We start from the raw sequence: 27,191 nt of genomic DNA on the forward strand, positions 1-27,191 counted from the left end.
GGAGTCCATTAGGCAGTCAATATTATTTCAGATAAACTACTTCACAGGGTAGTACTAATGTTACTTATTGACCACTGTGGTGAAAGTCAGCAAGTGGCTTTAAGAAAAGAGAGGAGGAGTTCCCATTGTGGCTCAGCACAGGCATGGCTTAGATCCCACATGGCTGTGGCTGTGGTGTAGGAGAGCAGCTGCAGCTCCAATTCAACCCCTAGCCTGGGAATTCTCAGGCTGCTATTGCAGCCCTGAAAAGCCAAAAAAAAAAAAAAAGAGGCAAAATTATTTTTTGTTACAATTAGGTAGGTAGGTAGGTAAGTAGAGTGGAATGATAAGCTCATATAGAAAACCTTATAAATTACACATATATATCTTTATATGTACATGTATAAGTAGATATAGGACATAAACCTATGATTCTGTATTAACAAGCATACCAGATTTCACCTAACTTTTAAATACTCAAGTCTAGGAAACTTCAGGTTTGGGGAAATCAACATTCAAAAGATGTGAATCTTTTCCCAGATACTTTGGTTCTAAGATAAATAATGGCACAAAGTGTGAGAAAAACATAAATCGGTAAGCAAAATAATGAAAAGAGCTGGCATAATAACCAAAGTGGTTTTTTTTATTTTTTTATTGTTATTTCCACAATACAATTTTTTTTCTACTGTACAGCATGGTGACCCAGTTACACATACATGTATACATTCTTTTTTAAAGGACTGAGAAAGACCTAAAAGCGAATAACATGTGTCTCAGTCATCTAAAGTAAGGATATGGTGTTCCTGCCATTGGCTTTTTGGGATACAATTTATAGGATGTTTACATGGCTTTAATGTTTTGACCACTGTTAACTTTTAAAAACTAAATGCAGGAGGAGTTCCTATCGTGACACAAAGGAAACAAATCCAGTTGAGAACCATGATGTTGTGGGTTCAATCCTTGCCCAGTGGGTTAAGCATCTGGCATTCCCGTAAACTGTGGTGTAGGTTGCAGATGCGGCTCGGATCCCGCATTGCTGTGGCTCTGGCATAGGCCGGCAGTTATAGCTCTGATTGGACCCCTAGCCTGGGAACCTCCATATGCCATGGATGTGGCCCTAAAAAGAAAAAACAAGAATGAAAAAAAAAAAAAAAACTGAAATGCAAACTTACCTAATTTGTTTTTTTTTTTTTTTTTTAACTGGAAAGCAGCTTCAGACTTTCTAATGCAAATGTATCACAGGTAGCCTTACAGATCAGCATTCATTGCACAAGGACCCAGCTGTATGATACTCAGGACTATCTTGGGCTTTCAAAAAGATTCAAATGTGCTAAAAGTGGAACACTAATACTAGGTAATGTCTGTACAAAATGCATAATGTACATTATAATGTAAATTCTATAGCCAATACTTTCTCTTTACCTTTGGTGAATATTGTGCTTCTTGTCTTTAACTGAAGTTAACCTGTAATACTTTATCTGGTCATTTTTCAGCCACCAATAAAAATCTTCCTCTTTCCCTAGTCCATGTTTAAGATCAGGAGTAGAAGAGTAAAGAGTGAAAGGAAAAGTCATGGAATCATAAGATAACATGAAAGGTTGGCAGAGAGCTTCCTGGGCTAATTCCCCAGAAGAAGACCTAAACCACACCATTCAGATATCCTCAGTCAGCCTCCAGGGTGCCCCACTTTGCTAGCTGACACTTCCTACAATGCTTAGCCAACTGGAATCCATACCATGCCTACAATATTTGCCTTCTCAGCCAATTGCTAATATTTTAGAGAAAAGAAGTAGTACCAGGGGTTAAGTGGATAAGATATCATGGAACCCACTTTAAAAAAAAAAAAAAAAAAAAAAGTTACTTGTACCTTTATACAAAGAGAGGGGAGAAAAGGAAACCATGTGTCTGTGGTGAATGTGCAAACATGTAAACTGACTAAATAGCTATTATGCCCTTGAAAACAAACTGAATTTTTTTAAACTGATAGTAAGGTCAAAATTCAGTCTCAATAAAATCAGGCATTTAACAGCCTATTCTAACTACTGTGTCCACTTCTCCCTATTCTGGGTTTACATTCATCTTCATTGCCTGTGATCTCAATGTTCTGTTAACTATTGATGCAATGTAATTTTTATTAAGAGCTTTTTTTCTTATTCTCAGTGTTTTAACTGCCCACCATTGTAGACTTAAAAGGGGATCTTAAGAGGAACAAGCCACAGAAGAAGTGGCTTATAACGACCTGTACCTTGCCTTCAACAGCTTAAGCCCAGAAGCTGGGAAAACTCTTAACTCACAGTTATTGATGCATTATGCACATTATTTAAATACCACAATAATCCTGTGACATAATTATCATATACCCATTAACAAATGAGGGGTTTAAAACTCTAGGCTCTAAATTACTTTATTTCATACTGTGAGCACCCTTTGCCCATGTATCTGACACCTTTTAAATTTTCCTTTTTTTTTTAATTTAATAATTTGGTGATAAGGAAAGCACACAGTTCAACTAACGCATTTATTCATTTTATGTATATTTTTTCTTCTAGGCACTGGGATATATCACTGAACAAGGATCCCTGCCTTTCCACTCAAATTCTCACGGGAGAAGATGCAACAATGAGCATGATTGAGTAAATTCTGTTATGCTAAAATATAGTAAATCCTATGGAAAAAAGTAAAGCTGAGGGATCGGGAATGGTGGGGGTACAGATTAGGTTGCAGTATTAAATAGTATAGGCACCACAGGCTTCACTGAGCAAGTAACAATTTAACCAGACCTCGAAGGAGGTGAAGGAGTTAACCGTCCAGATTTCAGAGAAGAGCTTCCAGGCAAAGGGAGGGTAAGCCACAACAGGATCAGGCCAGAGTGTGTGAAGGGCAGAAAGAAGGCCAGTGTGGATGAAGCAGAGAATCTGAAGGGGAAAGAGGTAGGAAATGAGGTCAGAGAAGTAATGAGATTAGAGATTTGTAGGCTATTGTAAATGTTTGGCTTCTATCCTGAGATAATGAAAAGCCATTGTAGGCTTTTGAGCAGATTAAGTGGCATGATCTGATACACTTTTCCAGGATTATTCTGGCTGCCGAGATTACTCTGGGCCAAAGGCAGAGGCAGACACACCCATTAAAGGCTTGCTTAGTAACCTAAGCAGAGAATGGAGACTCAGAGCCAGTGACAGTCACAGAGATGCTAAGAAGCTGTCTGCTTCTGGATATATTTTGAAGGATGTGTTGACGAAGTTTTCTGACAGGTCAGATGCGCAGTGTGAGAAAAATAAAGGAATGGAGGATGACACGAGTTTATGTTCCAGATGACAGACATGCTGAGATGGGGAAGGCTATGAGTGCAAACAGGTTTTATGGGTAATAGGTTAGAAATTCAATTTTGGACATTTCTGCGTTTGAGATGAACAATATCCTAATGGAAATAATGAGTATTTACTAAGCATGTCCTGTGCAACAGACACATCACTTAAGCTTTCTTCCCTCCCACTAATGCTAATAACCAGAGAATTGGAATTTGAAAAGTACTAATTTATTTGCACTGCTAGAAAATGCGTTAAGCTGCACTAATTCCATTAAGCCATTATTCTCAATTCTAAAAGGTATGGAATCTAACAAATATAGATTTACATATATGAGAGTAATATAAATATGTTGTGTACCAGTGGTGGGCCACACCTAAAGATCTCCTTGAAAGCCATACATCCGAACCAGCTTATTAGTTCAGGGTTCTCTGTAGGGGGCCCAGTAACCATTTGCTGAAACTGGTAACAATGATTTTAAAGATGGTGCTGGGAGTTTGACCCCTCAGTGGGATATCTGAATCGGAAAGAATCAAAGTTTTGAAAAAGCATAATCAACATTTTCAATAGTTGAATTTGTATTTTTGTCTAGACAATTACTTTGAAATTTCAAAAAGAAAGTACACTGATGTGATACCTTTATACATAATGAAAAAAACTGATCCTAGGAGAGGTACGAACCAGTGAGAACACTGTTGCAATGGGTGGTTATAGACAAGCCAGCAGGGAAGGCTAAAATGGCTCATGTGATATTGGTGGATTAGGGTTGGATTCATCGGTATGTACTCATTTTTAGCTTAATTAATACAGATGGTTAAGTATAGAAATATTTATAGAAATGTGTACATACCCAGGTTTCTATATGTCTATATTCCTTGCTCTCTCAGGTAAGAGGGCCTAGAAGCAAACACACCTCAGTAGCAGTATGTACACGCAGATCTTGTTTTCTAACACCATTTTCCAACAGAAGGAACCAAGGCTCCTTAGAGAAATGGCTCATTCTAGGCTGGCATAAGGAATATAGGGTAAACCTGGCGCATTCTTAGAGGCCATAAAGTAAGGAAGTACTCAAAACACCCCGTACTGACTGGTTTATGTCAAAGAGTATAGGAGACAACTGAAAAAGCTCCCAGTGGCCAAAGCTGAAACAATCTGAATAACAAACACTGCAGTTTTGGATTACAACCCCAAGTATAAAAAATATCCATGTGTATATACTGATATACATGATTAAATAAATAAATGGAGGATAGACACGTTTTCATACAAAAGAATTCTGCATATTTATGTGCATACTTCCTCCTCAAGGAGATGGAACAAAGAACAGAGTATGGGAAGGGGAGATAGGAGTAACTTGACAGTGGAGACAACACTACCTCAGCCAGGTGATGAGGGTTAATAAGGGTGAAAAGCGTGTTCCCTTAATGATGTGATGAAAGCAGTACATTATTCTCCCAAGGTTATCTACTTCCCAAATACTCATTACTTGTGTCTAATCGCCAGGAAAAACATCAGGCAAACCCAGATTGAAGGACATTCTGAGAAATACCTGACCAGTATTCTGTCAAAGTAATCCAAGAAAGGAAAATCTAAGGAAATGTCACAGTCTGAAGGAGACTACAGAGACATGATGACTAAATGTGGTATCCTGAATGAGATCCTGGAACAGAAAAGGACATGAGGTAAAAACTAAGGAAATAGGAATAAAGTTGGGCTTTAGCTAACATTGATGCTTCAGTATTGGCTTGTTGGTCATGACAACTGTACCATACTAATGTAACATGCTAATGGGAGAAGCTGGGTGTGGAGTATATAGAAACTCTGTACCATCTTCACAACCTTCCTGTAAACCTAAAACTATTCTGAAATCAAAATTTAAAAAAAAAAAAGACCTCTGGCTACAGATTTGATCACAAAAACATTTATTTTTGTGCTCTATGACATCCAAATACAGATCATTTATTTATATATACATGTCCACTTTATTTCACTAGACTATAAATGTCATGTGGGTGGAGATTTTCTTCTGTTGTTGCATCAATGCCTGGCACATAGCATGTGATGAGTAAAATACACTAAATTATATGAATAAATGAAACTGTTTTAGATAGGCTACAGTAAAAATACCATTCATTGGCATTGCAAAATCTAAATAAGAACTGGAGAACTAAGACCCAGGAAAACCCTGACTAACTTTTGAAATACAGAATAACTTTATGGACTCTTTAGTCCCTGAGGAAGCTAAGCCAGTTGGACCACTCCAAGAATCTGACTGTCCTAACAACATCTGTGAGGATCTTTGATGAGCCAGGAAACTGGGTTCCACTCTTGTCTTGATCCTTAACTAACCTGTTATCTTTGAGCAAGTCTCTTAACCTCTGAGCCTTATTTTTCTCACCTGTAAAATAAGATTGGATTAGATCTTTAAGATTCCTCACAATCTTAACAGTTTTTAAGGTTTGAAAGCCTATAAAATAATCTTTTTTAAGCCCTAGCATATTATAGGAAAAAAAAAAAACTTGAATAAATTCTCCCTGCCCTCCCAACTCCCCTCCTTTTGCACTGGTCTCAAAATTCTCATGCACTGCTAAATGTTAGATTGACCCTTATGGCCATTCCCCCATGCTCTGCTTTTTGGATTGTTTGTTTCTTTTACAGTACTTTGATTTTGCAGTTTTGGCTTATGAGGGAGTTTGCTCAACATGAATCCAAAAATGCTTTTGCTTACACCACTTCTGAGAATTAAAAACAGACATGACGTAAGTATCAGTGTTGACTATTCAAAACAAAGTAAGACATACAGATTTTGAAAAATTAATTTAATCTTAATATTGTAATATATATAAGTTACATAAAATTTAAGATTGATTTATGAAAGCAGTAATTCCTATTAAGCAGTAACTTTAGCATTTAATCTAGAATTATGTCTCTTAAAAATGAAAAACATTCCTCTGTGATTGCTACCTTTTTCTGACAAATTTGATCGGCATATATTGCCAGTCTGAATAAGTGAACCCTCAAAAATCAATTTTTCCCTACTTAATGTGTGTTTCAATTTTAAAGCCCCCTCAACTAAGAAACCTATTTGGTAAATTTAAAAAGTATTTTACATTAACTGTATATCCTCAGAATATGAATAATTTTTTGTATTTCACTCTTATGGGTGAACACAAATCACACACAATTCTAATGCTAAGATATTTTGTTCAAGTTATCATAATCTATCACATAACATAGAAAACAACATGTAACTTTCTAGCAGATAGAGACCAGGCAGATTTTTTCATACCAGTGCTACTATTAAGGTTATGTAGTGGAGTTCCCTTCGTGGCACAGTGGAAATGAATCCGACTAGGAACCATGAGGTTGCAGGCTCGATCTCTGGCCTCACTCAGCGGATTAAGGATCCAGCTTTGCCATGAACTGTGGTGTAGGTCACAGACGCAGCTCAGATCCTGCATTACTGTAGCTGTGATGGAGGCTGGCAGCTGTAGCTCCGATTAGACCCCTAGCCTGGGAACCTCCATATGCTATGGGTGAGGCCCTAAAAAGCTTTACCAAAAAAAAGAAAGAAAGAAAAAAGGTTATATAGTGATTTAAACTTAAAACTACAGTTAACCTCACTATATGCAATTTTTGAACACTGAAGAAATTATAAATCCTAATATTTTGTTCTGGGGTTCTGTTGCTCATAGCAACAAAATTTATCTTGCCTGTGGAATGAAATAAGGAGTCTGTTGCATATTAAAAAACTACTCAACTTTAGCCTCTAAATTTAGGCTTTGGCAGATAAATATAGTTACTCTTTGAACTTTCATATTTTCTAGCTTCAAAGAGGGGAAAAGACCCTTAAATGTTTCAAACAGTGAGAAATGCTTAGCCTGAATGCATTTCTGCCATTAATATGTGAAGCTGTTGGAGGGAAAAAAAAAAGGTACACAACTTATACTCTCAACTAGTAATCGACTATTAGAAACCAAAATTGGTTATATGTCTAGATTACTCTTCTTTCTGAGGAGAAATTATAATGTTTTCCTATAAAGTGGGAATTGCACACAAGGTAAAAATGCAGAAGAACCCAGGGAAGTGCCATAACACAGCAGTCTGAAATAGAGTGGGGAGAATTATGCCTTTGGCAAATGCAGGTTCATACACCCCAGTTTCTCCAGGTAATAAGGAACCCCCACATCCCCAAATGATCACAACATTGGACTTATACCAAAAATTACTATGGGTTTTGTTTTTTCTTTTACATGCCAGTTGTCCCTTCTCATTGTCACCTCAGTGAGGTCCCTGCTGATATCCCCACTACGATGTCTTTCACCATCAGTGATTCATTTCAATGCATTAAATGTTGGCAGATGATATTAAAAGCCAAGGGTCAAGACTTTGAGTTTCTTCCTAAAAGCTGCTGTTGTTGACAGTCTGATACCTATGGATCTGACTCAGAAATATGCCACTTACTGAACCACCAACACTGCCTCCTTGTTTTTGGGGTAGGAACACTACTTTTTCATCTGAAAATTAACACAGCCCACCCAAACTAATGTGAAAGAGGACTGCTGCTGAAAAGTCAAGGCAGCAAGCGACACAAATTTAATGGTAAGACTAGAGATTAACTCGTGAACTTGGCAGGAATAGATTCTATGATGGGAGCTGGAACAACGGGATCTTGGCTGGTGCCATTCCTCAAAGGAAACTGATAAATCCTGACTTTTCCATTTATGTGGAACAGCTGTTGCTTTGTCCCTAAGTGTTTGTGATAAATTTTTGAGCATTGCTAAATTAACTCTTATACAACAGATTTCTTTCAAGCTGATGCAGTCAGAAAGAATCAATACACATCCAAGGGAAAAGGAATATATTTAAGACTAAATAAAATGCTATGACCATAATCTTACCAAAGGTCCTGCTAGGGAAGAAACTATAAAACACTGATTTTTTTTTTTTTTTTTGGTCTTTTTGCCATTTCTTGGGCCGCTGCCGTGGCATATGGACGTTCCCAGGCTAGGGGTCAAATCGCAGCTGTAGCCACTCGCCTACACCAGAGCCACAGCAACACGGGATCCGAGCCGCGTCTGCAACCTACACCACGGCTCACGGCAATGCCGGATCGTTAACCCACTGAGCAAGGGCAGGGATCGAACCCGCAACCTCATGGTTCTTAGATTCGTTAACCACTGCGCCATGACGGAAATCCCAAAACATTGCTTATTTTAAAGCCCTTTTTCTTTTCATGGTACAGAATCAATAGTTTGGAAGGTCTGGTATCTATGTATCAAGAGAAGAGGTCAGTCAGGATTCTCTGAATTCTAACTTGTAGAGAATTCTGGAAGAGTAAGAAGAAAGCTCAGTTTTTAGGTCTAGTATCTTAAGTTGCCTCCTCTTTTACAGACCCCAGTAATTTCAGAGATGCAAAAGTAGAGTAGCTTCTCAAATAAATGTCTGTCAACATAGATGAATGGATAAAGAAGATGTGCTGTATATAATGGAGCATTAGCCATAAAAAAGAATGAAATAATGCTATTTGCATCAACATAGATGGACTCAGAGATTTTCATAACTAAGCGAAGTAAATCAGAGAAAAACAAGTACCACTTATATGTGAAATCTAAAAACTGATATAAATGAACTTACAAAACAGGCTCACTGATATAAAAAACAAACTTATGGTTACTGAAGCGGGGTAGGGGAGGGAGGAATAAATTAGGAGCTGGAGATTATAGATACTAAGTGCTGTTAAAGAATAGATAACAGGATCCTACTGTATAGCACAGGGAGCTATCTATATTCAATATCTTGTAATAACCTACAATGGAAAAGAATATGAAAAGAATATATGTGTATATATAACTGAATCACTTTGCTATATATCAGAAACTAACACATTATTAATCAACTTATACAACTTCAGTAAAAAAAAATTTTAGGAGTTCCTTTCGGGGCTCAGTGGTTAACGAATCCAACTAGGAACCACGAGGTTGTGGGTTCAATCCCTGGCCTCACTCAGTGGGTTAAGGATCCGGCATTGCCATGAGCTGTGGTATAGGTTGCAGACGCAGGTCAGATCCCACATTGCTGTAGCTGTGGCATAGGCCGGTGGCTGTAGCTCCTAATAGACCCCTAGCCTGGGAACATCCATATGCCGCAGATGCGGCCCTAGAAAAAAAGGCAACGTTTCCTGGTAGCTCAGCAGGTTAAGGATCCAGATTGTCACTGCTGTGGCGCAGGTTCAATCCCTGGCCCAGGAATTTCTGCACGGCATGGGGATAGCCAAAAAAAATTTTAACTAGATTAGCTTCTGTTTTCATCATTTTTGACAGTTATGGAGCTTTTGGTCATTACAAGTGAAACTATATTCCAGCCTGTGTTCTCAAGATAAATAACCCCTCTAATGACTATCTTACAGATCCACCATGATTACCAGGTTACTGGATCTCCTAATCTCAGTAAGTGGATACCATAGGATAACGATCTCAATATACTCACTGAGTCAAATCAAGACAGAAGAATCTAGAGGTTTAAAACCATTCTCACTAGTGTCATTTTTGACTGGTGTTGTTTCACAGTTATGACAGAAGCAAATGTTGTATCTCCTTTCTTTTCTCCATCACCTTTATTGTCTGACAGTAGCCACATCAAACCATTGCAGAAGACAGTGTGACTCATACTGTATATGTTTTGTCACATCCTGAGGTAAGAAGAGTAGGGTCAACCCTTCCTCTGACTATAAGATCAAGGTCATCCAAAATTACGTATTGATTCAGTGTCCTGGAAATATTTTAAATGCTACTTCAGTAGATTCCCAAAGTATTACATCACCCCTTGAATTGACAACAGACTAGTAGAAAAAAAGACAGGGACGGGGAAGAAGTGCAAGTTTCAAGTAATTGGTCTTTCAAAGCTGTATGTTTTACCTAGGAAATCTTATCCATTCCCATTATACGCACTATACCTATATGCTGGTGACACCCAAATCTATAGATCAACACAGACCTCTCTAAACTCCACACCCATAATTCCAACTATGTAGTGAAGGTCTTCACCTGAATTTCTCTTAGGCAACTCAAACTAGAGAAGGCTCCATTTGAGTCTCTATCACCTTTTCCCAGCACTGGCTCTTTCCCTCTTTCCCCTTTTTCATCTGGTTTCCACACTGGAAACCTATGTGCCATCTTTGACTTTTCCTTCTACTCCACTCGTAAATCTGATCAACCTCAGTGCTAACACTTCACCCCTTCCTCTCCATCCTGTTAGTGCCAGGTTCTCATCGCTTGCTTAGACTATTTCCACACTTTTGAGGAGCCTTGGCCCCCTCAAATCCAGACTCTCCACTGCTGCCAGAGAGATCTCTTTCGAGTTCAAATCTGATTGTGTCTCTTTTTAAAACTCTTCAGGGCTTCCCACCTGACAGCAGCATGACATATAAGGCACTTCGGCAGGCAGTCTCTCTGCTTCTCCAGCCTCATCTTTCCCCTTCGACCTTGAATCTCTGCATTTTACACTCCAGCAGTAGTGAATTACGTGTAATCCTACAGAAACTCCTAGTAAGCCTTCTGCATCCATGCTTTTACTTATTCTACATCCTAGAATTATCTACATTCCCATGTCCATTCTTCTGCTTCGGAACCACCTGATAAACTCCTTCCTCTACATTATCTAAGATCCCCCATTATGGGGAATCCCCAATCTAAACAAGTTTAATCATTTCCTTTCCTATATTACTTCCTATATAATACATTTTACTTCCCTTTCCTATATTACTATACATGAATGCAAGATACAGAAGAAACACATCAAACCCCATACATGTTATTAGAAACATTATTATTTACACTTCTGTCTCCCCAGGATTGTCACTCATTAAAGGCATGGGCCATTATTTGAATTTCGTAACTCTTAATGCTTAGTATAGCATCTAGTATACTGTACACTCAAAAATGCTGGCTATTCTTGAGGATTCTAAAATTTAGTCATTTGTAAAAAGGAGAAGCAAGTGAGTACCACCACACCCAGACTTACTATTTATCCTGCAGAAATCACATAAATATTATAAATATATCTTTGTCAGATGGTCAGGTGGTTGAATATTCCTTTTCTCTTAAGTCTGTTTCAGTCCCTTCAGAAATCCAAAGATCTTCAACTCAGAAAAAAAATTTCCAAAACTATCCATATAGCTCAGAACACCACAACTGCTAAACACTATTAGATCTAGATCCCTTCTGTGAGGAAAGAGAAAGTACTTATAACTGGCTCCTGGTACTGGTGTTATGGCTGTGGTTTGTAGATGTATCTACACACACTTCAGGTACACGCCATCACCTACTGTCCCAATGAGAAAGAAGGGTCTGGTCTTTCATACTGTTCTTTCTGCGCATCGTTCCCCACACACCCTCTCTGCTCCAGAAACATATAGTCCCAGCTATAGTAATAATGGTGACAGTGACAGAGAACCTGGAATGAGGACCCCTGACTAGCTATGATAAAAAGTAAAAAAAAGTCCTTGTCCTTAATGACTTTATATATAAATGGGAAGTAACAATTTTGAGTATTTATGTATAAGTCCCTGATTTTGGTACTTGATATAAATTACCTAATTTAATCCACACAAAACCTCTATGAGATAGGATCATTACTGTCTCTATTTTCTAGGTAGGAGAACTAACCTGGAACACACGACTTATAAGAGGAAAAGACAGCATTTGTACCTAAGAGCCCATATTCTCAACTAGTGTTCTATAAATACAGCAGGTGTTTTTTGTATGTCAAATATGAAAGAAGCTTAAAAACTCACACTTAGGATTCTTATATTTCCACCCCAGTGATCTTCAGACAGCTGCATAATATAAGGACTTTTTAAAACTATAGTTTAATAGCTTTTCAGTGAGTTAAGAGTTCCTACTCTAGAGTCAGGACTGCCCGAGGTGCCACGCAGGCTGTGCTTCATTATAAGCAGTGTTTTCTTGGTGACTTTCTGAGGGAGTTCTAAATCCCTCACAACTTCAGTTTTTGCATCTGTGAAATAGAGTTTAATACTCTATTTATAGGGTGAGTATGAAGATTGAGTAATATAATACCTGTAAAACCCTTAGTAAAGATTTAATAGGAGTTCCCATAATGGCTCAGTGGAAACAAATCTGACTAGTATCCTTGAGGATGCAGGTTTGATCCCTGGCCTCATTCAATGGGTTAAGGATCTGGCATTGCCATGAGTTGTGGTGAGGTCACAGACACAGCTCAGATATGGCATTGCTGTGGCTGTGGTGTAGGCTGGCAGCTGTAGCTCTGATTTGACCCCCAGCCTGGGTAAACTCCATGTGCCACAGGTGCAGCCCTAAAAAGGCAAAAAAAAAAAAGGGGGGGGGATTTAATAAATACCAATAACAGTAAATTCACAGCAATAGAAGCTAACAAAAAAAAAAAAAACTACAAAAACAGAAAGCATTACTTACAGAAGCCAGTAATCTTCCATCTTCCTTCATAGCAAGATAACGGTTTGCACACACTCCTTTGATAGACACAACCCCTCTCTCTTCTGCTTGAAGTTGTAGTTTGACTATAAGTAATAAGGAAAAAATTACCTTTGTAGCATCATAGAAAAAAGAGCCATCTACACACTTATGCAATATACAGGGTAAAGAAGATAAGAGACACATAAGCAACCAGCTCACGTAGAATGGCAAGGAGCAGGCTGGGGGACAGGGGCCAGCTATCAGTTAAATTCTATTCCAGAAGCTGGGAGGCAGACCCACTGGAGTTTAAGTGCCACTAGACTCCCTTCTACTCTAGTGTCAGCAGAGAAGAGTGAGAGATGAAGAACCTTTTTCCTTTAATGTGTTATTAACCTCCACTTGGTCCTGTTAACTACTTAAATTTTTCAAGAGTCTATACATAGGTAAACCACTTGTGAGAATTTCCACAGTCCTGCCCAAGTTTATGCTCTCTAAAAGTTATTTTTAACCATTTCTTCACAAATAAAATTAATTGCTCACTATTACCTCTTAGTTTGAATTTCCTTGAATTTCTACACATATTATTTCTAGCTTCCCACCAATTCATTTATTCTTTCTTATGGAGGAATTGTGATGTATAGGGTTTTTTGCAATTATCTATCTAGTGGAAAAACAAATTGCTTATACTTAATTTTCTTATACAGTGTGAAGAAATATTTTCAGAATGTAAGATCCTGAAGAGGATAACCTGTATGTTACACTACATTATCAACATTAAGCAGACTGTCAGAAAACAAAAAAATAGACATTATATGATCGTGACCATAATACCATATGGACAAATGATTATCTGATTAGTTCAGTTAAAAACAAAGTTTAAAATTTCTCTTTCACTATTCACAGGCAGCATTCTCCTGCCTAGAACAGCACTCCACAAAATATACTCTGGCTAACAGAGATCACTTAAAAAAAAACAGGTTCTGAGGCCAAATAAATTTAGGAAATTCTTGATTAGGCAAAGCTAACCCTTTATGGTCAAACTTTTCAGAACTCTGCTTCTCATAACCTGCCTGCATTGTAAATCACCATAAGGGGATCAAGTATACAGTGTTTGTAAAATGTGCTTGGTCCCAGAACAAGGCCATTTTATGGCCTATAAGCATATCTAGGACATTCTTGAGTGTAACAGAAGAAAAGCAATGAATATCCAAAAAATTTAGAAATCAGCATAACATTATTTGGATAACATTCTAAAGTAAATATAATTTTCCCAGCAATTTCCAGGTACCTAGGCAACATGGCAAGAAAAAGCAATGTTTGGAGTTCCCGTCGTGGCGCAGTGGTTGGTGAATCCGACTAGGAACCATGAGGTTGCGGGTTCAATCCCTGCCCTTGCTCAGTGGGTTAACGATCCGGCGTTGCCGTGAGCTGTGGTGTAGGTTGCAGACACGGCTCGGATCCTGCGTTGCTGTGGTTCTGGCATAGGCCAGTGGCTACAGCTCCGATTAGACCCCTAGCCTGGGAACTTCCATATGCCGCAGGAGCGGCCCAAAGAAATAGCGAAAAAAAAAAAAAAAAAAAAAAAAAAAAAACGAAAAAGCAATGTTTGAAAGATTCTGGGAATTACTAACATTGTTAGATACAATTATAGTAATGATGCTTAAATTTTTTCCTATCAGGAAGAGCAACATACAGGTAAAATGAGACATACATCTGGGACTAGCTTTAAAATATTTCAGCAAGAGGAATTCCTGCTGTGGCAGAGTGTGTTAATAAGAACCCAACTGCAGTGGCTCCAGTGGCTGTGGAGGTGAGGGTTCAATGCCCTGGCCAATGGATTAAAGGATCCAGTGTTGCTGCAGCTGCGTCACAGGTCATGGCTACAGCCAGGATTATTTCCCTGGCCTAGGAACTTCTATGTGCCACAGATGTGGCCATAAAATTAAAAAAAAAAAAAAAAGATACTCCAGCAATCAGTGAGATTGATTAAACCTAGGTCAGTAGTTATTAGAAGCATGAAAGTTCATTATTCTCACTGCTTTATGAATGTTTCACAATTCACACTTTTTAAAGATATTTGTCGGGACACTTAAATTAATATCTGACTCTCCCATGTACCAGTCACCCCAGGTCAAATTCTATAATTTCTTGGATCTTAAAAGGTAATACAAAGCTAAAGAAATATAATTGATATAAGAAAACTAAACAAAGAAGGGCATAGTCTTTTTCACATTATAGGAAAATGTAGAAAATCAGCTTTGTTTTTAACAAATAACCAAAATTTCTTAATGATTATGAATAAAATCCTTGTATGTAGTTCTAAAGTGATCTAGATAAGCCATATTAATTATGAGTGTATTTGCATCTCTTTTCAATTCATGAGGCTATATAAATGTTCGTGAGCCAATACTGCATGATCAATCACTTTTTTTTTTTTTTTGGCCACCCTTGCAGCATGCAGAAACCTCCAGGCCAGGGATCAAACTCAAGCCACAGTAGCAGTTACAATGCTTAATCCTAAACCACTAGGCCACCAGGGAACTCCATCAATCACTATACTTTCTTTTGGTGCTTTATCAATAAATGCTGCCCAGCTCTAGCCCACCATCTTGTAAATATGTATTACTGGTCATAGGTAGATTGAATATTTACATGTGACAAATACCATTGACTTAACACCCAAAGTAAATGTCTCTCTTATTCACTGACAGATTTCTAAAGAGTTCTTGGCTATTCCACATTAGGATATCATCATTCAATAAGTCACTTTAAAAAAGCATTAATAGCAGATGCTTGAAAAATTATAAAAATATAAACTTTAAAAATATCCAGAACCTAAAATAAGGTAGATACATACACTACAAAATCATAAACTTTCTTGAAAAAAAAAATCAGAGCTGTGATTTAACGAGATCTAAATGAACTAATTCCACATACAGATGATCCCAAAAAAGTGACGAACAGCTGCTTTCATTTCTAACAGGTGTTAGACTAAACCTGCCACAAAAGAGGAGTTTGGAGAAATCAGCTGAACTTTTACAAACTTTTAATAGCTGCCAATGTGAGGAATTAGAACCCTGAGGAACCCTAAGAGCAACTCCATACCCACCTGTCGGATCTTTCCTACAGAGCTTGCACTGAGTACACAGCCACCATACACCACAAGCAAGGGACAGAACAAAAGGGCTGAGAAACCCTCCCGAAGCTCCTAAGGCTTTGCTGAGCAGCAGTCCACTGAAGGCTGGAACAGGAGAGAGCTGAGAAAGCCCTCTGAGAAGCACTGAGCCTTCACTGAATACAAAGCAGGATGAACAGAGATCTTCCATGACAAGGAAACCAAAGGGCAGAGTTCAAGAGTAAGGTTTTCTTCTGACCTACCCAAATAGTTAACAGCTGGACTATAAGGCAAATTGGAATACAAAAAACTAATCAAGCCAAAAGAAGGCAGGAAAGGAGAACAAAAGGACAAAGAACAGATGGGGAAATAAATTCCAAAGTGGGAGATTAAACTTAAACATATCAATAATTACACTAAAGCTAAATGAACTAAACATTCCGCTTAAGGGAAAAAATTGTCAACACGATAGAAAAAACCTAACCATACTGTTTATAGGAAAATTGCTTTAAATACAAACATACAGCCACGTTGAAAGTAAAAATGTAGAAAAAAATATATCCTATAAGAATGCTGGTATTAGCTACAGGAATGTCTGATGATGTGGACTTGAAGGCACATAGTATAACTTAGAGATAAATAAGGTTATTTCATAAGGATAAGTGGGTCACATACACCAAAAAGACATCACAAGCTTAAACATAGAGCAGTGAATAGAACTCTAAAACACCTAGAGCAAAAACTGACAAAAGAAATAAACATCCATAAGAATACAGCATATATGAATAACGTCGTCAAGCAACGTGACTTTTTTTTTTTTCCTTGCAACCCAGGTTTTATTTACCTGAGACCTTTCATTTCACTCTTAATACCACAGTCATTTAAAGACTGTGTGAAAAAAATTGACCGCCAGCATAGTAAGCCATCCTATACTTATTTGCCTAGTGGGTTTAAATTTTTAAATCAGTTAACTCCAGCTGAGAAGTTCTTTTTCCAAAATCGCCATGATGTTTTACATCAAAGGTTCTTGTCCTAAACGGCTGGTGTCCCAGTTCCTTTGTTTGTTTTTATCACTGAGATATAATTCACGTACAACACAATTCACTTAAAGTGTACATACAATTCAGTGGTTTTTTTGGTTTATTCAGAGTTGTGTAACCATCACCACAATCAGTTTATATTTTCATCTTCCCATACCCTTTAGCACACACATCCCGTGTCCTTAGTAACACCATTCCCAATCCTAGGCTACTGCTAAACCACTTCTTATCTCTGTAGATTTGCCTATTCTGGATATTTCATAAAAATAGGATCAAACATTATACGGTCTTTTATAACTGGTTTCCTTTACTCAGCATAATGTTTTCAAGGTCCATCTATGTTACAGCTATGTATCAGTACTTCATTCCTTTTTATTACCCAATGACAGTCCATTGAATAGATAGGCCACATTTAATTTACCCATCTATCAGGTGACAGACATTTGGGTTCAAATTTTTGGCTATTATGAATAAACATTCACATACAAGATTTTGTGTAGACATGTTTTCATTTCTCTTGGGTATATACCAAGAAATCAAATTACTGAGTCATATAGTAAATTTTAATCATTTGAAGAACTGTCAGACTATTTTCCAAAGTAACCATTTTCATATTAGAAACTGCGGATTCTAGTTTCTCCACATTCAAACCATTGCTGTAATAATGTGTTTTTTTCATTATAGCCATCCTAACTCGGTGTGAAGTGATACCTCTATAGTTCTGATTTTCATTTTTCTGCTTGTAATGATATGTAGGTAGCATCTTTCCATATGATTATTGGCTATTTTCTTTAGAGAAATGTCTAGATTTTTGACTCATTCTTTAATTAGGTTGTCTTTTGATCACTGTAAGAGTCTTTCATATATTCTAGATACAAACCTCTCATCAAATATCTGATCTGCAAATATTTTCTCCCATGCTATGGTTTTTGTCACTTTTTTGATGTTTGAAGCTCAAACATTTTTAATTCTTATGACATCTACTTTATCCATTTTGTTCCTTGATTGCTTATGCTTTTGTTATGATATCTGAGAAACTATTGCCTAATCCAAGGTCATGAAGATTTATACCTTTTGTCTTAAGAGTTTTAGTTTTACCTCATCCATTGAGGTTTTGGTCCATTTTGAGTTTTTATATGCATCTTTTACATGTAGATATGCCTATATTGACACTTAAAGATTACTACACCCACATCTGAAGAATATATATTCTTTTCAAAGATTACTCTCAAGAATCAATTATATACTGGCCAAAAATCAAGTCTTAATACATTTAAAAGGATTGAAAAAAAAAATTTTTTAAGGGCCTCACCCATGGTATATGGAGGTTCCTGGGCCAGGGGCTGAATCAGAACTGTAGCCTCTGCCCGACAGCCGCAGCCAGAGCAACGCAGGATCCAAACTGCATCTGCGACCTGCCCCACAGCTCGTGGCAAGGCCAAACCCTTAACCCACTGAGTCAGGCCAAGGATTGAACCTGCATCCTCATGGATGCTAGTCAGATTTGCTTCCACTGAGCCACGATGGGAACTCCAAAAGGACTAAAATCATACAGAGTATTATATTAAAAGTTAGTAACAATACAATAATCTAGAAAATCCTCCAAGGAGTTGGAAATCAGGCAATACATTTCTAACAAAACACAGATAAATCACAAGGGAAAATTAGAAAATACAGTTGTATAATAATCCTCAACATATTTAAAGGAAAAGTTAAAGCTTTAAATATTTATGTTAGAAAAGCAAAAATTAGGAAAGCCTAATTAAGCTTCTACCTTAGGAACTGGGGGGGAAAAAAGCAAATTAAGCCTAAAGTAAAGCCTAAAGTTACTATGTAAAAACTGTACACCTGAATATAACAGATCAGTAGAGTTAACAGTTATTTTCAGGGTGATTAAAAAAAATAATAATTTCATATACTGTTTGATATTTAAATTGTTTCCTTGGTTGAACACATGTTAATTATTTTTATAACAAGAACATAAAAAGTTAGCATTGTCAGAATTTTTAAATACTGTAGAATAAAATACCAAGTGTATGCCATATTAAACATGACTACGAAAAGAATTGTGAGTTCCATGAAGGGAGAGGAAATTTCTCAAGAGATATAAGAAAGAAAAAAAAGGGAGTTCCCGTTGTGGCTCAGTGGAAACAAATCTGACTGGTATCCATGAGGACACAGGTTTGTTTGATCCCTGGCCTCGCTCAGTGAGTTAAGGGTCTGGCGTTGCCATGAGCTGTGGTGTAAGTCGTAGGTCGCAGATGCAGTTCGACTGTGGTGTAGGCTGGCAGCTACAGCTCTGATTCAACCCCTAGCCTGGCAATCTCCATATGCTGTGGATGCAGCCCTAAAAAGACAAAAACAAAAACAAAAGAGAGAGAGAGAGAGAGCTGTATGAAACATGGCATTCCCATCTTGGCTCAGCAAAAATGAATCTGACTAGCATCCATGAGGACGCAGGTTCAATCTCTGGCCTCGCTCAGTGAGTTAAAGATCCAGCATTGCTGTGAGCTGTGGTGTAGGTCACAGATGCGGCTCAGATCTGGCGTTTCTGTGGCTGTGGCATAGGCCAGCAGCTACAGCTCTGATTCAACCCCTAGCCTAGGTATAGGTACCTCCATATGCCACAGGTACAGCCCTGAAAAGACCAAAAAAAGAAAAAGAAAAAAAAGAAACATATCAGAAACATATCAGTAACACATAAGAAACATATCAGTCAAAAGCAATGTGTAAACCTTGTTTGAATCCTGATGAAAGCAAACCAGCTATAAAAATTATAAGACCATAGGGGAAATTTTAGCACTAACCAAATATTTTATGCTTCTATAGGAATTCTTTAATTTTTATGCATGGGAATGGAATGGTATTTATTTTTAAAGAATCTTTTAGAGATATATATTATTTATATATCTAACATGTACTAATAAATACTTCTCACTTATGTAAAAATTGTGTAATCATTTATTAAATGATTTGATGATATGATGTCTAGGAAACAAAACAGTCCAGTAGTAGGGAGGTGGGGGAAAGAGCTAAGGCAGGTTTAAATGAAACAAGATTAGTCATGTGATGCTGAAGCTCAGATGGGTACATGGGATTCATTAAACTGATCCTTCTAGGAGTTCCCATTGTGGTTTAGCAGATTAAGAACCTGACATAGTCTCCCTAAGGATGCAGGTTCAACCCCTGGCCTTGATCAGTGGGTTAAGGATCCAGCATTGCCACAAGCTGTGATGTAGGTCACGGATGCAGCTTGGATCCAGTGTGGCTGTGGCTGTAGTGTAGGTAGGCATCTGCAGCTCTGATCCAACCCCTAGCCCAGAAATGCTGCAGGTGCAGCTGTAAAAATTTAAAAATAAATAAACTGGTCCTTCTCTTTTATTGTATATATTTGAAACTCTAATAAGTTTTTTGGGGAGTTCCCTGATGGTTCAGTGGGTTAAGGATCTGGTGTCATTGCTGTGGCTTGGGTTGCTACTGTGGCCCAGGTTCAATCCCTGGTTGATCAACTTCCACGTGCCTAAAGCATGGCCAAAAATAAAAGTTTTTTGAGGACTATAAAAGAACAAAAGGTAACCAAGACAATCACTGGGCAATTAATGTTAAATTTGAGATGCAGTTTATTAAAGAATACTGTCTTACACCATAGACTGCGTAACTAAAGTGACAAATGTTTATCTCTTTCAGTTCTGAAGGCTAAGGAATCCAAGGTCAAGGTGGTGTTAGATCTGGAGTCCAGTGAGAGCTCTTTTTCTGGTTCACAAAAGCCAAACTTCTCATTGTGCTCACATGAAGGGGTTAGGGAGCTCTGTGGGGTCTCTTGCAGAGACACTGATCCTACTCATGAAGGGCTCCACCCTCATGACCTAATCATCTCCCAAAGGCCCCACCTTCTAATACCATTACACTGAGCATTAGGATTTCCACATATTAATTTGGGAGAAACACAAACATTCAGTCCATAACAAGTTTAAAAACTGTGTTAATGTTCTAGAAAGAGTCTTTCAGATACTTGTAGATCCTACACAATATGAAATCTCAGCCGGTACTCAGGTATACTGGACAGTCCAGGCCAGTGAAATTAAATCTAGTTACATAACAGTCAGCCTTTTCGTTGTCCCTGTTTCATGTTAGGCTGCCTTCACAGGGAGGAAAAACAATAAAATAACCATACCTAAGATTTAGAAGATTCTTTTTTTTATTACTCAAATGAATTTATCACATTTGTAGTTATATAATGATCATCACAGTCCAATTTCACAGGATTTCCATTAAGATTCTTAATAAGCAAAGCCACTGGATCTTACAGCATTCGAAAAGTCTAAGCCAAAGACACATTTCGTTTGCTAGGAGAAGAGAGGGAAGAGTAGTTTCTTTAAAGGAGTAGTTTTAAGTATCAAGTACTTCAAGATAGGGAAAGAAATTAAATGTCCACCTAAAGAGTACAATGTGAAATTTCCCGTGCGAAATTTCCCATGCTTTTCAGGAAATGAAACAAGATAAACAGGCTAGCAAAAAGGTTGTTCTGAAAAATGAAGAATAACTTTATCATCAACTCTTCAGAACCATAAAAATGGTCAATTCCCTTCTGTGCCTAATTAGGGAAGCTATTATCCTCAGTGTAGTCTCTGGAAATAGAAAAATACTAATTTCTATTTATTTAGAATAGATACTTAAGGATGTCTATCAGTGTGATGAAACTATTGAAAAATGCAAAGAAGTGATTAAAATAAACTCTGTACACTTATTGGGGAGGCAGGGGCTGTGACTGGGACAGACAACACAAGAGAGGCTTCTAGGGTGACTGGAAAAGTTCTTTTTTCTGACCTGAGTGACAGTTACAAGAATGTTCACCTGTTAATAATCCATTGAAGTACAAATTTGTTTTACGTGGTTCTCTGTACCTCTGTCATATTTTACAGTTTAAAAGTTGTTAAAATTAAAAAAAAAAAAAGGTCTACACCCTCATGAGGGTGAAGATCTTTCTTTATTGGGCCATGGACACTGATGCAGCCCAAGTCATTTTAGCAAGATGGAGAACACCCACTATATATAGTTTTTGGATGCACAAAAGTCAACAATTTTGATAAACATAGACTTGTGGTGGCTTTCTAATGTTGACATGAAATCCAGTTAAGAGATGAACTTGGAAAAATAAATGTGTGTTATCTAAGCTTAAAAGCCAACTTTTTTTCTCTGTTGTATAAAAACAAAAACTGTAAACCACAAAATTGAAGAAACCTCATTACTAGGCAAGATCTTAGTGGTCAACTGGGTTCCACCATTAAATAATCACATCTTAAATCCTATCTACAATATCCACTAGACACACCTGTCTAATTTTTACCTAAAAATCTTTAGCAAAGGAGAATTTACAGTATTTCTACAATGATTTAGATATATAAGCAAAGGGACAGAAACTGATCAAAGTAAACTACTCAAATGTTCAAGTGCTCAGACCATTAGAACCTGACACATGTAGTTACACCGTATAACCAAAAAGCCAAATTATTATTTCAGCGTGTCTAGCATAGCTCAAAATATTTTGCAACTCAGTTTTGCATCCAGAATTTGCATCATTTTCTTTTGAATAGGCTCAAGGACGATAAATCTTAAAATTATAACTACAATTCGTTAAAACTGTAAAGGACTTCAGAGATCACCCAGTATACTCTTCTCTTTTATAAATAAGGAAGCTGACACTTAGAAAGGTTTGTTCCTGGTAAAAGAATATGGTTTTTGGAAATAGACAAGTAAGTGTTTCTGAGAATGGTGAATACATTTATTCATTCATTCAATATACATTAATTAGTAACTGCTATGTGCCAGGTACTGTAATAAGCAATAGGAAGCACAAAGGAAAATACATCAGTCTTTGACCTGGAAGAACATACAGTATTAATCAAGGAGAAGAGGGATAGTACACAGATAAATAACTAAACAAGCTTAATACTGTGCCATGAGAGAAATACACGGAAGCTCCCTGAGAAGGTACACCTAACCCAGCCTGAGAGATGAAAAGACTTCCTGGAAGCGGTGACAAATGAATGGAGACCTAAGGAATTGGCAGGAGTTAGGAAAAGAGAAAACAACGCCACCAAAGCATCCTGACAAAACTGGCAGAGGAGAAACAGAAAGAATGGCACAGCCAAGACACATCAAGGACATGGGTGCAGCCAGCACAGGTGAGGGTGTTGTGTGTGCTGTGGGAGAGGGCATCAAGGGCAAAATGAGGCCAGAGGCTCAGAAAACTATGTTAAGGAGTTCAATGGTATGAAAAATGATGAGGAATTCCCATCGTGGCTCACCAGGTTAAGAATCCAACTAGCATCCATGAGGATGCAGGTTCTACCCCTGGCCTCACTCTGGGTTAAGGATCCAGCGTTGCCACAAGCTGCAGCAGAGGTTGCAGGTGAGGCTCAGATCCCATGTTGCTGTGGCTGTGGTGTCAGCCAGCAGCTGCAGCTTCTGTTCAACCCCTAGTAGCCTGGGAACTTGAAATGCTGCAGGTGTGACCCTAAAAAGTGAAAAAAAATTTTTTAAGACAAAAAAAAATATGACGGAAGAATGAGAGTTTTCAATGAAATAGTTGAGATGGAGAGAAGTTGATAAATGTGAGAAATGAAGGAAAGCAACAAAAGTAGAGATGAGAATGAAGGTAATAGAGGTAAAAAAGAGGGAAGGCAGGAAAGAATGGTTTCTCTCTCAGCCATGGGTTTCTCTGCCTTGGATAACTGGGTGATTCTTATGAGAAATACAGGAAGAAGGACAAGTTGGTGAGAGAAGACAATAAGATACGTCCCCTTAGGACACTGAAAGCCTGTGGAAAATCCAGACAGACATCCAGAAGATAGGCAGCTGTACAAATCCGGGGCTCAAAAGGAAATCTATTCTAGAAATAAAGATGTGGTAGTCCTAGCAAACAGTGGCTATCTTGGGCACACAGGCTGCCCTGCCCCTCACCCACTCAGGGAAATAGAAAATGAGTTCCAGAACAGTGTGTAGCAGGCACAAATTAAATGGCAAAGGATGGAATCCTGGGAAGCAGCATCACTTAACAGGAAGAATAGCGGGGGCACAGCAAGGAGAGCCTGCAAAGCAGTGGTCAGTCCACGCCAGCGCCAACAGCTACGTACTATAGACACACCTATTACCGACACCACACTCGGAGGCACACACAGATTTGGAAACTAAGGGACAATACTGTTGCTCTTTGCAGATGGTACAATTTTCTGCATTAAAAATCAAGATAATAATGCAACCTAATATTCTGGATTGGATCCTGGAACAGAAAAAGGACGATTCTGGAAAAAGTGGTGAAATCCAAATAAAGTCTATAGTAACAGTAATGTACTAGTATTGGTTTTTCAGGTGTCGTTTTGTTTTTTTAATTTTTGACAAAAGTGCCACAATTATATAAGAAGCTAAACTTAGGAAAAGTTGAGTGGGAGTTCCCGTTGTGGCGCAGTGGAAACAAATCTGCCTAGGATCCATGAGTTTGCAGGTTTGATCCCTGGCCTTGTTCAGTGGGTTAAGGATCCGGCATTACTATGAGTTGTGGTGTAGGTCACAGGGACGGCTTGGATCTGGCATTGCTGTGGTGTAGGCCAGCAGCTGTAGCTATGATATGACCCCGAGCCTGGGCGCCTCCATATGACACAGGTGCAGCCCTAAAAAAAAAAAAAAAAAAAAAAAAAGTTGCGTGAAAGGTACAGGGGGATCTTGTAAAATCTTTGCAACTCTTCTATAAATTTATAATTATTCCTAAATAAAAAAGTTTTTTAAAAATCAAAATAAAATACAAATGAACTTCTAGAAATACTTCGGCAAGGTTGCTTGATAAAAGAATACATAAAAATCAAATGAGTTTCTATAACCTACAACAAACTGGTAGAACATGTAATTAATATTTTTTAAAAGATACCATTTGATATAATAACTAGAGGTAACTAGGTCTTTTTGGAGAAAATTATAAAACTTTACTGAAAGTCATTTTGAAAAGACTTAGAAGGGGAGGTGTGCATGAATACAAATGGGAAGACTCAATATAGTTAAGATGTCACTTCTCCTTCCGAATAGTCTATAAATTTAATGACTCCCTAAGAGAGTGGTCAGAAGTAGAAAACTAGGGGAGAGTGAAAACTAAGAGTACAGTTTCTCAATACATTATCCTCTGTTCATTCATTTGTTCAACAAAATAGTATTGGTTGCCTTATGTGTCAGGAACTCCTCTAAAAGACAGAAATACAAGAGTAACCAAGATCAACAAAGTCTCTGTCCTCATGGAGCTTACATCTTGGTGATAACTGCATGGTGGTGCTTTAGTTGGGCCAGCATTACTGTTACTTCTCATTTAAATAATCTGAAGTCGAAGCAAAGAGAAACTTAATTAGTATATGAAAATAGCCGGAAAGCAGCTGTCTAATACTATATTTCAGTGTTCACTATATAGGTTTACAGATGACAAGTACTCATCTTCCTGATATCCTCATCTAAAACATAGCACACATTTTAATTTCTTACTGACTCATTCAAAACAAATATATTAATTTAAAACTTAGTGATAGAGGGTGTCAACTTTCCAATAAAATTATGTTTGGGAGCTAAAAAGTAACTGAGTCAGGTTCAGAAGTCTTCTTGGAACCAGAATTCATGAGTAACTGATAACTGAATTCCAAGGCATAACCCACTCATTCCTAGTCTTCTATCAGGAATCGTCCAAGGTAATGCTGAAGACAAGGCACTGAAAACTTTTTAATGCACAGATAACTGACAAAAGAGCCTACATAGCAAAGGAAACTCATCTGCTGAAAATGAGAAACTTTAAATCTCCATATGTATATGAAATACCAGAGGTAATAATCAGATAACAAAGAACACCAACCTAAATTTATTTATTCCTTCGTTCCTTTTTTGTGAGGACAAAACACAAATCTGACTAACAAGTTTGACACAGTCCCTGTCATTAAACCCTCATTTTTTTTTACTTCCTTCCATATATCAACCCAGAACCCAAAAACCACGCATTCCCTTCTCTTCACAACTCAAGTGGCTGGTTAAAGTTAATACATAAGAACAACTGAGAGGTAATTCATTAAAATTCTTAGCAACTCCTCAGTTTACAAAAAAAAGGTTAATATTGGACATACTAGGAAGGAAAGAAAAAATAGGAAGAAAGCAAAAGAGAGAAGGGTCCATTGAAATCCATCAATTCCTTCATACTACACAGGACATGACTTTAGGAGTCCATTAAAGCTTCCTCTGTATCAATTCTTACATCCACAAAGTAGAAATTGTGTCTACTTAAATTAAGGGACTTAAGACTTGAAGAATATTTAACCATCTGATTATCTGACATAGATATACTGATGTGATTTTTGCAGGATAATTAACAACTCTGGGTGTGGTCACGCTCACTCCTTTTTGTAACTGAATAAATTTTAGAATCCTCTTCAAGAATAGCCAACACTTTTCGAGTGTACAGTGTACTAGATGCTATGCTAGGCATTAGGGTTACAAAACTCAAAATATTCGAAATTGTTCATATCAAAGTAAGTATAATATAATATGTCTGAAATACCAAGTTTCTTGCCATTTACATCTAAGCCGTATCATTTAATTTCTTCAATTAAAAAAAGTGAAAGTGTACATCTGATTTATGACAGGAATTCCAAACCATAAAAACCTACAAAAATCAATTCTCTGTACTATCTCCCCTACTGGGTCTCATACTTCAAATCCTAAAGTGGACTTGTTTGAGCAAGGTGGGCTACAGATAAGAACAAGTGTAACATGGGCTTGAAAAAGCTGTAGACATAGGTGATTCCTGCTTCTTCTAGCAACACAGCTGTTTAAGAAAGGCAATGGCAGAGTTCCTGTTGTGGCTCAGTGGAAAGAAATCCGACCAGCATCCCTGAGGACCCAGGTTTGATCCCTGGCCTTACTCAGAGGGTTAGGGATCCAGCATTGCTGTGAGCTATGGTGTAGGTTGCAGATGCGGCTCTGATCTGGTGTTTCTGTGGCTGTGGCATAGACTGGCAGCTATAGCTCCGATTCGACCCTAGCCTAGGAACCTCCATATGCCATGGTTGTGGCCCTAAAAAGACACACAAAAAAAAGAGAGAGAGAGAGAGAATGGCAACGGCTTTCACTTTATAGTGGCATCAGATAATGAAGTCAGACTGATAGCAAGAAAGGGGGAAAGAGTACTAGGCACCTTGTGGCATTCCAGAATCTCTAAGCACAACTGGGGGTTAATGCAGAGCTGCACAGCAGCAAACATAATTTCACAGATGAAAAG

The 27,191-nt window shown here is 37.8% G+C and overlaps 2 protein-coding genes across 9 annotated transcripts in view; one reads left to right on the top strand and one right to left on the bottom strand.

The window, feature by feature from the left end:
- Positions 1-17,379, top strand: part of NUDT6 (nudix hydrolase 6) — a 61,606-nt gene extending 44,227 nt beyond the window's left edge. The window contains exons 6-9 of one of the 8 annotated variants that reach the window (XR_002346431.1): positions 2,529-2,612; positions 4,788-6,043; positions 9,694-9,733; positions 15,720-17,379. The gene's annotated coding sequence lies outside the window, so the exon portion shown is untranslated. Of the gene's footprint in view, positions 1-2,528; positions 2,613-4,787; positions 12,720-15,719 lie in introns of those variants that run through there. The other 7 variants (XR_002346433.1, XR_002346430.1, XR_002346432.1 and 4 more) reach the window with 7 other exon arrangements.
- FGF2 (fibroblast growth factor 2) overlaps positions 1-27,191 on the bottom strand; it is a 65,208-nt gene that overhangs the window by 6,505 nt on the left and 31,512 nt on the right. Inside the window, exons 3-4 of the mRNA XM_021100546.1 lie at positions 12,737-12,840; positions 2,760-2,894 (exon numbers count right to left, since the gene is read on the bottom strand). Of these exons, the coding sequence (XP_020956205.1) occupies positions 2,760-2,894; positions 12,737-12,840 (239 nt within the window). The remainder of the gene's footprint in view (positions 1-2,759; positions 2,895-12,736; positions 12,841-27,191) is intronic.

Source organism: Sus scrofa, chromosome 8 (genome assembly GCF_000003025.6).
Source record: "Sus scrofa isolate TJ Tabasco breed Duroc chromosome 8, Sscrofa11.1, whole genome shotgun sequence".
Classification (NCBI taxonomy): Eukaryota; Metazoa; Chordata; class Mammalia; order Artiodactyla; family Suidae; genus Sus; species Sus scrofa.